The 13,775-nt window shown below is 34.0% G+C and overlaps 1 protein-coding gene across 1 annotated transcript in view; it reads right to left on the reverse strand.

The window, feature by feature from the left end:
* Positions 1 to 13,775, reverse strand: part of CDH19 (cadherin 19) — a 151,528-nt gene that overhangs the window by 74,150 nt on the left and 63,603 nt on the right. The window contains 2 exon segments of the mRNA XM_020985617.2: positions 544 to 838; positions 3,970 to 4,298. Coding sequence (XP_020841276.1) covers positions 544 to 838; positions 3,970 to 4,164 — 490 coding nt within the window. The 5' untranslated portion in view covers positions 4,165 to 4,298.

The following is a 13,775-nucleotide window of genomic DNA, read 5'->3' on the forward strand; positions in this document are numbered from 1 at the left end:
CTCATCTTCACTAATGCATTCCCTATTCCTATATTACTCTCAACCCCTTTACAACTGTTAAAATTATACTGAATTTCCAAAGGCTAAGTGAAATGCCATGTCCCTTATTAAGCCTTCTTCCCTCACCATAAACACCATGCCAACTCAATCAGACAATTGATATATCTAATCTGAAATGATCACATTTTACTTATGTTTTATTATGTAATCCTCATATTATAATTTGTCTTAAGTTTATACATGTATCTCATACCAGATTAAAAACTGAGAAAAGGGAATTTGCTTTAGTTATATTTATATGGGTCTTAGCAACAAGAACAGGACATTATATACAATAGATCCTTAATAAATGTGTGTTAAACAAATAAAGGGCAGAACTGACACTTTTAAATCCTTAACGATTCATAAATATTTTGCTTTGATTAAAATTTTACTGAAATGTCTTTACAAAAGGAAAAGGAATCTCATAAAATGTCCCTCAGTTTACATTCACCTGGAAAAATAAAACATGCTCATTAATATTAGATGTCTGATGTACAGTACCTTCTGGAGACATCTCTGGTATGCTGGTCACATAAGGTCCATCTAGGAATTGTGGTTTATTGTCATTGATATCCAGAACTTTGATGACAAATTCAGACTCAGGTTCCACAGGCTTTCCAGTGTAAACATTTATTACCTGAGCTCTTAGTTTGTAGTAGGCTTTCTCCTCTCTGTCAAGCTTTTTTATGGCAGTTATATCACCTGTTCTGTTGTTAATGGTAAAAATACTCCCAGCTCCATCCCCAGACAACAAGTACAACAAAGACTCATCCCCTTCATCCAGATTAGATTTCAGCTGTGAGGGGTAAAAGATAATATTTTAGTTTATACTTAAGGTTAAAAGGGGGGTGTTTAAGAATTTTATTGAATTTCACTTCTTTTTAATGATCTATGTTTCTATCAGGATGGACACTCTACCTTTTGGTGAATATGATTATGTCTTAACCAATAATGTTGTTTTTACATTGCTATTACAAGAAAGTTTGATCAATAATGGCCCATCTTTTCATGATAATTCTTTCTGAATTTATTTAGTCTGGCCCTTGGATGACAGTTTGTCACAAGGACCATATTTTAAAAATATTTTTCCCAAGAATTTACACTTGTACACACAGTAGAAAGGTTACAGGATATTGAATCAGATACCCATATTCAAGTTGAGCACCATCACTTAACTACTTGTATTGTCTTGGACAATTCACTTTTCCTCCCTCTTCCTTATATATAAAATGTAAGTAATAATACTTGCAATATGTGCATAATAGAGCTGTTATGTGGTCAAATAAGATGAGGTCTATTAATCATTTTGTTTTTTATAAAATTGTAAACTGTTAATAATATTATATGACAAAGGGTTCATTTAAGTAGAAGTGAGTTATTCAGAAAAAAAATGGCATGCAGAACCAAGATTTGTCATTTGTGAAATTTAAATAAAGCAAGAAAGCATTTATCTATTAATTATACATTTTAAAAATTATCCTACACTTTTTGGAAGGCTGATTTTCCAGAAGTCTGACTGTTTCAAATTTGCCCTTACCTTGATTGCTAGCCTGGCTAGCTATAGCCAATTATATAATTTCAAATTTGGTTCAACTTTCCGTTCAAGGTCAGTGAAGGTCACAGGTAGGAAAGCAGCATCTGAGAGGCTCTGAAGGATTACAAGGTGAACAGGATAATAACAGTACCAGAGAAGCCATCACCTTAGAAAGCTTCCAATTTACCACCTATTATCTTGGAATAGTTACTAAAAGAAGTCATGTTATGTTAGGGAAAGTCTTAATATAATCAACTTAAATAATCTACCTTATTTTGAACCAGTGCTGATCTAAGCCCTAGGGAATTTCTATCAACTATTGAAACTGTGATAAATCAGGAGAGAATTTAACTCACTATTTAATACATAGATACATTATTTGCACTTTTATACCAAAGCCTGTGTCTGCAAGGAATGCAGTCAGAATGATGAGAAAAAATGAAACAGACACATTCTATCAAGATGAACAAGGTAAAAATATCACATGACATTTCAGTATAGTCATTCTAACTAAATTTTAAAAAACTTGGTTTAAGGGGAATTGAGATAATTAAAAATGTGTAATTACTAGAGAAATACTTGTTAGGTGTTACTTATACTGTGACCTAGGCACCATTAATTAGGTAATTTTCTATAGAAAGATGTTCTAGAGAAAATAAGTACCTTATCTGCAAAGCTTTCTTTGATCCCATGCCTCAGGTATGAAGTAAAATGCATAAGTAAATTAAGTTTCAATCACAGACACTTCAGTGTTATGGAACCCAGAAAAAATATATATTCTACTTTATACAGGACTAAAATTCTAGGCAACTTAGTAGTATAAAGTGTAATTTTATATAAAATAGCCATTTCTAGCCCAAATCTTTTTTACCAAATAGATCAGAAAAGAATGTGTCTATATTGAATGAAGCAGTGACATTCCTCCTTTTATTAAGTTTTCAGTTATCACTGCTCTGCTTTAATCAGTTAGATGAGACTCCATTGCATGTTATTAAAGTCTGAATTGGATGTTGACGGAAAAATCTTCTGTAAGCTAGACCATTTTCTAAAACATTGGCCGCAGCTTGGAGAATAAGCAGAAGTCATTGTAAACCGAAGTAAAGAAAAATGTGGTTTATGTGGTGGAGTGCATCCTAAAACAGGTAGAGTTAATTTGCAAGACAGCCTGACTTTGGGCTCATATTGATATATTTCCCCACAGCGGCTTTTTTATTCAAAGTCACCAGATGATGTTAACCCCTTACTTTGTTTGGTGACATGAGAACATATGTTCCTTTGTAAAATGTTGATTGAGAACATGGCTGAAGAGAGATGCAGTTAACTATCAAGAATTAACTCTAATCCTCAATTACATCTCCCATTCCTGGAGAGATGTTGGTTTATGATAATTGTAGTGTTTTGTAGTGTTTTTCAAAACAGCTATATAGTGCTCTAGTAACCTTTCTGTTTTTAAAGTGGTAAGGAAGCAACCAATAGCAAGATTTAAAATGTGTTTCAAACTTTATTTCTTGGGAATCTCTAAGGCTCTAGCAAAAGCAGCTGCCCTCATACATGCTTAAATTTATGCATGTTATGCCGTACATATACATACATTGCTATTGAAATGAGACACCATTCAAGTACAGGAACTCTTCTGAAAGACCTGTGAAAAGGGAGTTAATGAATTTTGAACACTATGCCCTTTGGGCCCAATTAAATTTTAGTGCTAGTTAATTAGCGTTTAAACTTATTTCAGTTCATTCATCTAGAAAATGCCTTACAGAAAAGGGCAAGAGATCTATAGGCTGCAATTACCTCTATTTTAAAAAGCTAAATAATAACAAAATAATAATATGGACAAGGAGACATTTTACTGCATTAATGAACTTTTCTCAAAAAAGCATTCTAAAATGGGAGGGGGGATGAAAATAAATATTTTTATAGTGTAACTACATTGATATAATGAATCTTGCCAGTTCCTGTAGATTCTTAGCTGTAAAAGGATTTCAGTATTAATATGCTTCATTAAAAATTAGTGATGGGGAAATCAAGAACTACTCAGTGTAATAGAAAAGCATGCTAAATAGTGCTTGTAAACTGTATTGTGCTTAGTGTGGTTGCTTTGATCTACTGCCAAAATTAGCACCATCAAATGGCCAGATGTTGATAAATGAGGGCAGCATTGTTATTAGAAAACTGAAATGGAATTTCAAGGCTACTTTAAAAAAGTTGATGGATAATTGTGCTCCTTAAGCTTCTGAAATTATGAACTATGGTGACTTTTGATTCTTTGTAGCAATTCACTGTATGCCATTTCAGTCATACTAAATCATTAGCATAACTTCTCTGATTGTGAATTCATTTTTGTTGAAAAGTTCACCCATTATAACACTTCTGAAGCACAAGAAACATACCCGACCAACATGTTGCTCAGTTACTGTCAGCTCCTCTTGCACAAAAAAACGATTCCACACCCAGCTCCGCTTTGCTCTCAAATGAGATCGTAATGACTGGTTCATCTCATGCATTTTAGAGTTGGTCATATCTGTGTGACAGGGACATAGTTGAGCCAGTCCCAAGAGAAACTGCAGTGACACATAGCAATTCATGCTAAAGTGTTTTTTCAGTAGAGGTACTCCTCTGAGAAATCAGTGGGCACAAGCAGTACTTTCTCTTCTTCTCCAAATACCTATTCCATGTGCTTCTAAAATATATTTTTTACTATTAAAATTATTTCATATTCCTAAAAAAACAGAAAGTAGAAAATAATTATTTTGGAATAACATTTGTAAAAAGCAACACACCCTTTCACACACATATACACACACTTTCCTATGAAATAAAATTCTCTCACTCAATTTCCTTTTGCAACCCTTGAAATATCATGTGACAGAAGGGAAAATTTGTTAAATTAAGTCATCCTATGAATTAAACTGAGTAAATTGTATTGTGCAGACTACTCACAATTTGATAAAAATAATTATCCTTTTCTGGTTAGACGGTGCTCATTTTGAGTGCTGGTAATAGAAATGCCTCAAGATTGAGAAGTAGCACTATAAGGGTACTTTTGACAGGCAGCTGACACTGAAGCTTGTATTTTTTAAACCTGCTTACTTTCTCCTTCTCTCCCAGTAAACTTCATACTAGCTTGTTAAAAGCAAAAAACCAGAAAAGGAAAGCATTAGCTACTCTAATTCTTGGTCAAGATACATGAGCTTTCTCACCTGATTCTCCAATTTGTGACAAGTTGTGTTTTCAATTACACAGACAAAAATACAATTTCCCCTAAAAGCCTCAGAGTTTCAACAAACAATTCAACAATCAACAAACAATGATGACATAAAACTTTCCTCCTGTAGAAATTCTGTGTAAATTATTTACTTTTTCATTCTATGAAAGGTTTTGGTATTGATTGAGTTATAAAGAGAAAGAAATCTCAGTCTGTTTTAAATTAATTGTAATGTCAGAATTAGAAGGACAAAATCATCCTATTGTATATACTTGCTGTGGGGAAGTTAGGAATCCTGCAGTATAGAATATAAAAAAAAATTCATATATATATACATATACAGATATATGTTTACACACATATGTGCATGAAGCCCTTTGTAACCATAAACATTATATATTTGTAGCTATTATATAGAGGATAAATAAATTAATTAATTAATATTTGTAATGTATCTGATTGGCTTTTGATAGCACCACTCTTTTCAATGAATTCAATTCATTATTTTTTTCCTTTAAGTATAACTAAATGCATTTATGCTTCACACTTTGACCCCTATTTCCCAAAGTAAAACCAAGTCGTAACATCCTTTTTGCTATCATGTGTATGTCCCAAGGTAGTGCTATAGGTGAAGGAGTGCTATATCCATTTCTGAGTCTTCACTATGCCTAGCATTAATATGTTGAGCCTACACAAATGGGAAGCGGAAGCCAAGGTGCTAAATGAGATGAACTGATCTAGGTTGGAAAGGAAGAAGTTAAGTCTTTTGTGCTAGTCAGCAGTGACAGTAGGCCCACAAGTAGCTACTCTGCCTCTTCCTGTCAATCAGTCAGTCAATAAATTAACCAGTCAGTAAATAAGTATTTATTACATACCTAATATGTGCCAGGCCCTGTGCTGAGCACTTGAAGATACAATTGGTGTTGTGGGCCAACACCAATTCAACACAATAAGAAAACCACAATGTATAGCAAATAAATGAAAAAAGAAAAAATAATAAAGAAGTGGAAGCAACTCACCAAAAGGTATTCCCCCATGCCCAATGAAGAAACAAAACAAACAACAACAAATGAAAAACAATAAAAGGTTGTTACAGGCTTATTATCCAGTTTAGAATAGAAGGAAATAGTGTTGTGGGAATACATTTTTAAAACTCACATTTATATTTTAATCAAAAAGAGAGGGAAGCCTTTTGCAAGTTTCTTGACCATTTTCACATAGATAAAGTATCAGACATGAGATTTGAACCAAGGTCTTCCAAACTTCAATTCTATCGTTCAATATGCAATGCATGTATAATGGAAAGTAAACTGGTCAGCTGATGACATGAGGACTACATTTGTATCATGCAGAAATTCCTCTCCAGAGTTCAATTAAAGCAAGTTGTTGTTTTTCAGTTGTTTCACTTGTTTCCAACTTTTTGCAACCCCATTTGAGGTTTCCTGGCAAAGATACTGGAGTGATTTGCCATTTCCTTCTCAATCTAATTTGCAAATGAGAAAACTGAGGCAAACAGGGTTAAATGACTTCTCCAGGGTCATAGCTAGTAAGTGTCTGAGGCCAGATTTGAAGTCAGGAAGATGGGTCTTCCTGACTCCAGGCCTGATATTCTATACACCATACCACCTAGTTTCCCTATATATGAAAAGTGATTGTCATCAAAAGAAGACAACTTTCCCCATGATACTCATAGCATCTCAAAAAGTACTGCCTGTGGACTTAACAGATGAAGATGTCTGGCTGTGATTCTTGCCTAGCAGGTAGCTGAAGCTAATTGCATTTGGTGAAAAGGACATGAAGAGAGAAAAGAGTTTCTCCACTGACTGGAATTAAAAGTACCATGTACTTGGTATTAGCTTACTCAGTAGCAAAATGGTAGAGTAGTAGAAGGCAGTACAGCTGAACTCCTACCTTCCAGAACATCCAAAGAGATATAGAAAATGGACCAGACTCCTGATAGGAAGATCCAATCCCCCAAAAATAATCACACTGAGTCAATTTTCCAATCAAGTTTGCACAGGATGAGAAAGATGTCTACAGACACTTGAGATAGGATCTGGTCAGAATCTAGCCAAGATGGGAAGCACTCCAGTACAATAATGAGGCTATGCCCAAGTGCAAGATTGGTCAAAAACCCAGACTTGGGTGTATCCTGCAGGATTTAGGAACAAGGACAGTCTAGTAGCATTTTTGCCCACTACTCAATCTCAGTTCTGGGTGGACTGGGAAAATTACCTATGCCCAGACTTTCTCACTAGGGATGAAATAGTTGTGAATTTTGGGCTGCACACCCAACAAGGAGAAAGTTCAGAAGCAACATGTAGCACTTGGTACAGAAAACATGAGTAGATAGGAATCTCAGTTCTAATTCTTCTCTGGATTCAAATAAGAATGAATAATGCTAGAAGGGACCAAAGAAGTATAGAGGAAGAAAACTTTGGTCAAGAAACTAAGGGCCATACAGAATATTTTTTCTTCAGTGGTACCTATTGAACACAAAAGATTGACAAGAGACAAATATATTTTGGAAATGAATAACTGCCTAAGAAGGTCACATCTGAGAAGGATTTTGGGAATTCTGATAAAATATAGGATTCCTGACCAGAGATAGGGTATACTTAACAAACACTAGTAATAATGTATTTTGGCAGATGACTTATCAATCAAAAAGACTTGAAATTAAAAAGGATGAGGAAAAATAATCACCAAACCAGATTCCATAAACACTAATGAAAATGAAGGAAGAACAGCCATTGAGTTACCCATAATTTCTTAGTAAAGCCAAGAAAAGAGCCAGGAGTAAACACATGGCTTCAAATGACAATACACAAAAACACAAAATCATATAAGAGGAGCTAAAAGTCCTAATGGAAGGAGGCAAATTTGGCCTCAGTATTATTACAGAGTTGGTAGAATGAGACCCATTACTGTAATATGGCTTTAGAATGTTCCATCTATAAAAATAAAAAAAGTAGATTAAGTAAAAGGACGTGTAGCATTATATGTTAATAAGATGAATTATTTTGTGAAACCCAGTAGTTGGAAGGAAGTGGTGGAGGAGGGTTTTGGAAGTGTTCAAAAAAAAAACCATGAGAGATTTGGCCATTTGCATGTACTACAAAACTGAGGCAAGGTGACTAGTTAGATAATTATGAAAGCTGTCCAAGTGAGAGATAATGATGGCTTGAATTAGGGTAGTGGCTCTGTGAATGAAGATAAGGGAATGGAATTGACAAGATTTATCAATGAAATGGGATTAAGGAGTGAAGGTGGTTGAGTATGACAAAAGTTGTACTGTGACTGAGAGGTTACTGGTGCCCTCAGAAGAGTGGTAGCTTTGGGGGAGGGTTAAAATAAGTTTAATTTTATTTTAAAAAGGTTAAGTTTGAGATATCTATAAAATATACAGTTTAAATGTTCCAGTAGGCAGCAGCTGATCAGTTTGGAATGGAGGTTCAGAAAGGGACTATGGTTTTATATATACGTATATATATATATATATATATACATATATATATATATACACACACACACATATATACACATTTTGTGTGTGTGTGTGTGTGTGTATACACAAGATTCCTCAGCACAGAGATGATCATCTTGAGCTGATAATGTCATCTATAAAGAGAGGGAGAAGAGAAGAGGAAAGGACAACAGAGACTTGAAATTCACTCACTGTTAGGTGATGAGAGAGAGAGACAGAGAGAGAGAGAGAGGGAGAGAGAGAGAGAGAGAGAGAGAGAGAGAGAGAGAGAGAGAGAGAGAGAGAGAGAGAGAACAGAAGGAAAGGTGATCAACATAACCAAGTGATGTAAAAATGTTGAAAAATATGAAGACTGAGATTAAGGAAACATATGTAGCACTTAAAGGATCTTTGGTGACTTGAATAAAGCAGTTTCACTGGGATGATGAGATAAAACATCTGATAGAACTTTCTTCCAAAAGTATAGTAGTTCAAAACTTCTTTACTTGTCTTAATGTTAATTTTATCCCTCAAAACGTAGGAGAATGAACAAAGGAAAATTTTGGATCAGCTTCTTACTAACGGAGAGGCAATGGTTGATGGCATGGGAATGATGAGATCTGTGGAAATAAGTGAATTTTTTATATAAAATGAAAGAAAATTAAGATTCTGAAATTTGTCATGAATTTTGGAAAGGAGATTTCAAAGAGTTCAGAGAAATTCTCCAAAAAAATTAAGCACAAGAAGGAATGGAGATATAAAAGTATACATTCTTAAAGACACTAAGGAAAAATACTCAAATGAAGAGGAAGAAATGAAAGATTTCTGAACACACCCTTGTGGATGCATAAGGTGCTTTCCATTTAATTTATCTTTGGGAGTAAAGAAAAAAAGAAAGCAATATATAGACAAGGAAAGAAAAGCTATATAATAGAGAATGATTGGAATAATGTCATAATCCTGTAAAAATGGTATAAGGAGTGCCAAAGCTCAAAGTGAACTGAGGTAGAAGAGGGAAGCTAAGATCCACAAAAAAAAGGTTTTTTCAGTAATACTGGTAGAAAAAAAGCAATAAAAGAAAGGATAGAATTTTCCCTAGAGTGGATGAGGCAGTACTAATTGACAACAGAAAGAAAATAGGGTTACTTAATTCTAATTTTGATTTTGTGACCATTACACTGGTCATTTTAGGAATAAAAAAGGAGTTAATGATAGTTGATTTCTAAGATGACTCCTTTGACTCAGATGAACTATCATCAGGTATTGAAATAAATGGCAGCCATGATTGCAGAGCCACTGTCATCAATATTTGAAAGATAGTAGAAAATGGAGAGGTGCTACAAGTTTGGAGAAGGGCAAATGCCCTAGTTTTCAAAAAGAGAACAGTCAAATAATTATAGGTCAGTCACCTTGATTTCAATTCCTTTGAAAATGTTAGAACATATCATCAGAAAGCAAAAGCAAAAATAGATCTTATCAAAAGAGATAAAGAAGGAAACCACATCCTCCTAAAAGGCGCCATAGACAATGAAGTAACATCATTAAAAAACATATATGCACCAAATGGTATAGCATCCAAATTTTTGAGGAGAACTTTGGGGAGTTACAGGAAGAAATGGGCAGCAAAACTCTACTAGTGGAGGACCTCAACCTCTCCCTCTCTGAACTAGATAAATCTAACCACAAAATAAACAAGAAAGAAGTTAAGGAGGTGAATAGAACATTAGAAAAGTTAGGTATGATAGACCTCTGGAGAAAACTGAATGGAGCTAGAAAGGAATATATATTTTTTTCTCAGTGGTAAGTGGCACATACACAAAAACTGACAACTTACCAGCATGTAAAAATCTCACAATCTAGTGCAGGAAAGCAGAAATATTAAACGCATCCTTTTCAGATCATGATGCAATAAAAATTATATGTAATAAAGGGCCATGGAAAGATAGTCTAAAAATAATTGGATATTAAATAATCTAATCCTAAAAAATGACTGAGTCAAATGACAAATCACAGAAACAATCAATAACTTCATTCAAGAGAATGACAAAAATGAGACAAGATGACAAAACTTATGGGATGGAGCAAAAGCAGTTCTTAGGGGAAGTTTTATATCTCTAAATGCTGACATAAATAAAACAGAAAAAGAGATTAATTAATTGGGCATAAAACTAAAAAAACTAGAAAACCAAAGGAAAAATTAATAAAATTGAAATTAAAACTATTGAACTAATAAATAAAACTAGGAGCTGGTTTTATGGAAAAAAATAGATAAATATTTGGTTAATTTAATTAACAAAAAGAAAAAAGAAAACCAAATTACTAATATCAAGAATGAAAAGGGTGAATCTACCACGAATGAAGAGTAAATTACAACAATAAACTATTTTGCCCTACTGTATGCCAATAAATATGACAATCTTAGTGAAATGTATGCATATTTACAAATATATAAATTGCTTAGATTAAGAGGGAGTAAAATACTTAAATAATCCCATCTTAGAAAAATGAAATTGAGCAAGCCATTGATGAACTCCCTGGGAAAAAATTTCCTGGGCCAGATGGATTCACATGCAAATTCTCTCAAACATTTAGAGAACAATTAATTCCAATACTATATACACTATTTGGGAAAATAGGTGAAGAAGCAGTCTTACCAAATTCTTTTAATGATACAAATATGGTGCTGATACCAAAACCAGGAGGATTCAAAACAGAGAAAGAAAATTATAGACCAATTTCTCTAATAAATATAGATGAAAAAATTTTGAACAAAATATTAGCAAATAGATTACTGCAACTTATCACAAGAATAATAAACTATGAAGAGGTAGGATTTATAGCAGGAATGCATGGCTGGTTCAATATTAGGAAAACTATCAGCATAATTGATCATATGAACACCAAAACTAATAGAAACCACATGATCAAATCAACAGATGCAGAAAAAGCTTTTGACAAAATACAACACCCATTCCTATTAAAAACACTGGAGAGGATACGAATAAATGGAATCTTTCTTAAAATAATGAATAGCATATATCTAAAACCTTCAGCAAGCATTATATGTAATGGGGACAGGCTAGAAGCATTTCCAATAGGATCAGGGGTGAAACAAGGATTTCCATCATCACCACTGTTGTTCAGTATTGTACTGGAAATGTTAGCTTTAGCAATAGGAGAAGAAAAAGTAATTGAAGGTATTAGAATAGGCAAAGAAGAAACAAAGTTATCCCTCTTTGTAGATGAGTTGAGGATATACTTAGAGAATCCTAGAGAATCAAGTTAAAAAACTACTTGAAATAATAAACAACTTTAGCAAAGTTGCAGGATATAAAATAAACCCACATAAATTATCAGCATTTCTATATATTACTAGTAAAGCCCAACAGCAAGAGATAAAAAGAGAAATTGCACTTAAACTTACTGTAGACATTACAAAATATTTAGGAATCTACCTCCTGAAACAAACCCAGGAACTCTATGAACACAATTACAAAACACTTTTCACACAAATAAAATCAGATCTAAATAATTGGAAAAACATCAGTAGCTCATGGGTAGGCCGAGCTAATATAACAAAAATGACAATTCTACCTAAGCTATTTACTTATTCAGTGCCATACCAAACAAACTACCAAAAAAAATATTTTATAGAGTTAGAAAAAAATAATTTGGAAAAACATCAGTTGATCATGGGTAGGCCGAGCTAATATAATAAAAAAGAAATGCAGGTGAAGGTGGCCTAGGCATTCTAGACCTTAAATTGTATTATAAATTAGCAATCATCAAAACTGCTTGGTATTGATTAAGAAATAGGAAGGTGGATCAGTGGAATAGGTTAAATATGCAAGACCCAGTAGTCAATGACTATAGTAATCTATTATTTGATAAACCCAAGGACCCCAGCTTCTGGGATAAGAATCCACTCTTTGAAAAAAACTGCTAGGAAAACTGGAAAAGAGTATGGCAGAAAATAGGCATAGGCCCAAATCTCACACCATATACCAAAATAAAGTCAAAATGGGTTCATGACTTAGATATAAAGGCTGATACCATAAGTAAACTGGGACATCAAAGAATAGTTTACCTATGAGATCTATGGAGAACAGAAGAATTCATGACCAAACAGGAGATAGAGAACATTATGAAAAGCAAAATGGATAATTTTGATTACATTAAATTGAAAAGTTTTTGCACAAACAAAACCAATGCAACTAAGATTAGAAGGAAGGTAGAAAATTGGGAAAGAATTTTTACAACCACTCTCTCTGATAAGGGCCTCATTTCTAATATATATGTACACATACATATATATATATATATAAAATTAAGTCAAATTTATAAGAATACAAGCCATTCCCCAATTGATAAATGGTCAAAGCATATGAAGAGGTAGTTCTCAGATGAAGAAATTAAAGCCATCTATAGTCATATGAAAAAATGCTCTAAATCACTATTGGATTAGAGAAATGCAAATCAAAACAACTCTGAGGTACCACATCACACCTATCAGATTGGCCAACATAAGAAAAGAGGAAAATGATCAATGTTGGAGAATACGTGGAAAAATTGAAACACTAATACATTGTTGGTGGAGTTGTGAAATGATCCAACCATTTTGGAGAGCAATTTACAACTATGCATTTTACAACTAGGTCTATAAAAATGTGCATACCCTTTCACTCAGCAATAGCACTTCTAGGGATCTATCTCTTTTTAATATAAATTTATTTATTTTTAGTTTTCAACATTTACTTCCACAAGATTTTGAGTTCCAAGTTTTCACCCCATCTCCCCCCTCCCCTGACCCCAACATGGCATACATTCTGAATACCCCTTCCCCTAGTCTTCCCTCTCTTCTGTCTCTCCCCCCCCTTCTCTTATCCTCTTCTCCTTCTATTTTCCTATAGGGCAAGATAGACTTCTGTACCCCATTTCCTGCTTTTCTTATTTCCCAGTTGCCTGTGTACACTTTCTTTTTCAAACATGTGTTTTTAAAACTTTGGGTTCCAAATTTTCTCCCTTCCTCCCTCCCCACCCACCCTCATTGAAAAGGCAAGCAACTCAATATATGTTATACGTGTGCAGTTATGAACAACACTTCCATAGTAGACATCTTGTGAAAAATGAACTCTATTTCCCTTAATCCCATCCTGCCCCCCCATTTATTCTATTCTTTCTTTTGACCCTGTCCCTTCCCTGAAGTGTTTACTTCTGATTACCCTCTTTCCCAATCTCCCATCCTCTCTATCATCCCCCTGCTGTCTTGTCCCCTTCCTCCCCTATTTTCCTGTAGGGTAAGACAGATTTCCATACCCAATTGAATGTGTATGTTACTCCCTCCTTAAGCCAAATCCTATGAGAATAAGATTCAGTAATTCCCTCTCAGCTTCCCCTGTTTCCCATCCACCGTTTTTTTTGTGTGAGATAATTTACCTCATTCTACCTTTCCCTGTCTTCTTCCACTAGTACAATCTTTTCTCATCCTTTAATTTTATTCTCCAGATATGACTATTTAATCTTCA

The sequence above is a fragment of the Phascolarctos cinereus genome, unplaced genomic scaffold, assembly GCF_003287225.1.
Source record: "Phascolarctos cinereus isolate Bilbo 61053 unplaced genomic scaffold, phaCin_HiC Scaffold_4;HRSCAF=312, whole genome shotgun sequence".
In the NCBI taxonomy this organism is placed as follows: domain Eukaryota; kingdom Metazoa; phylum Chordata; class Mammalia; order Diprotodontia; family Phascolarctidae; genus Phascolarctos; species Phascolarctos cinereus.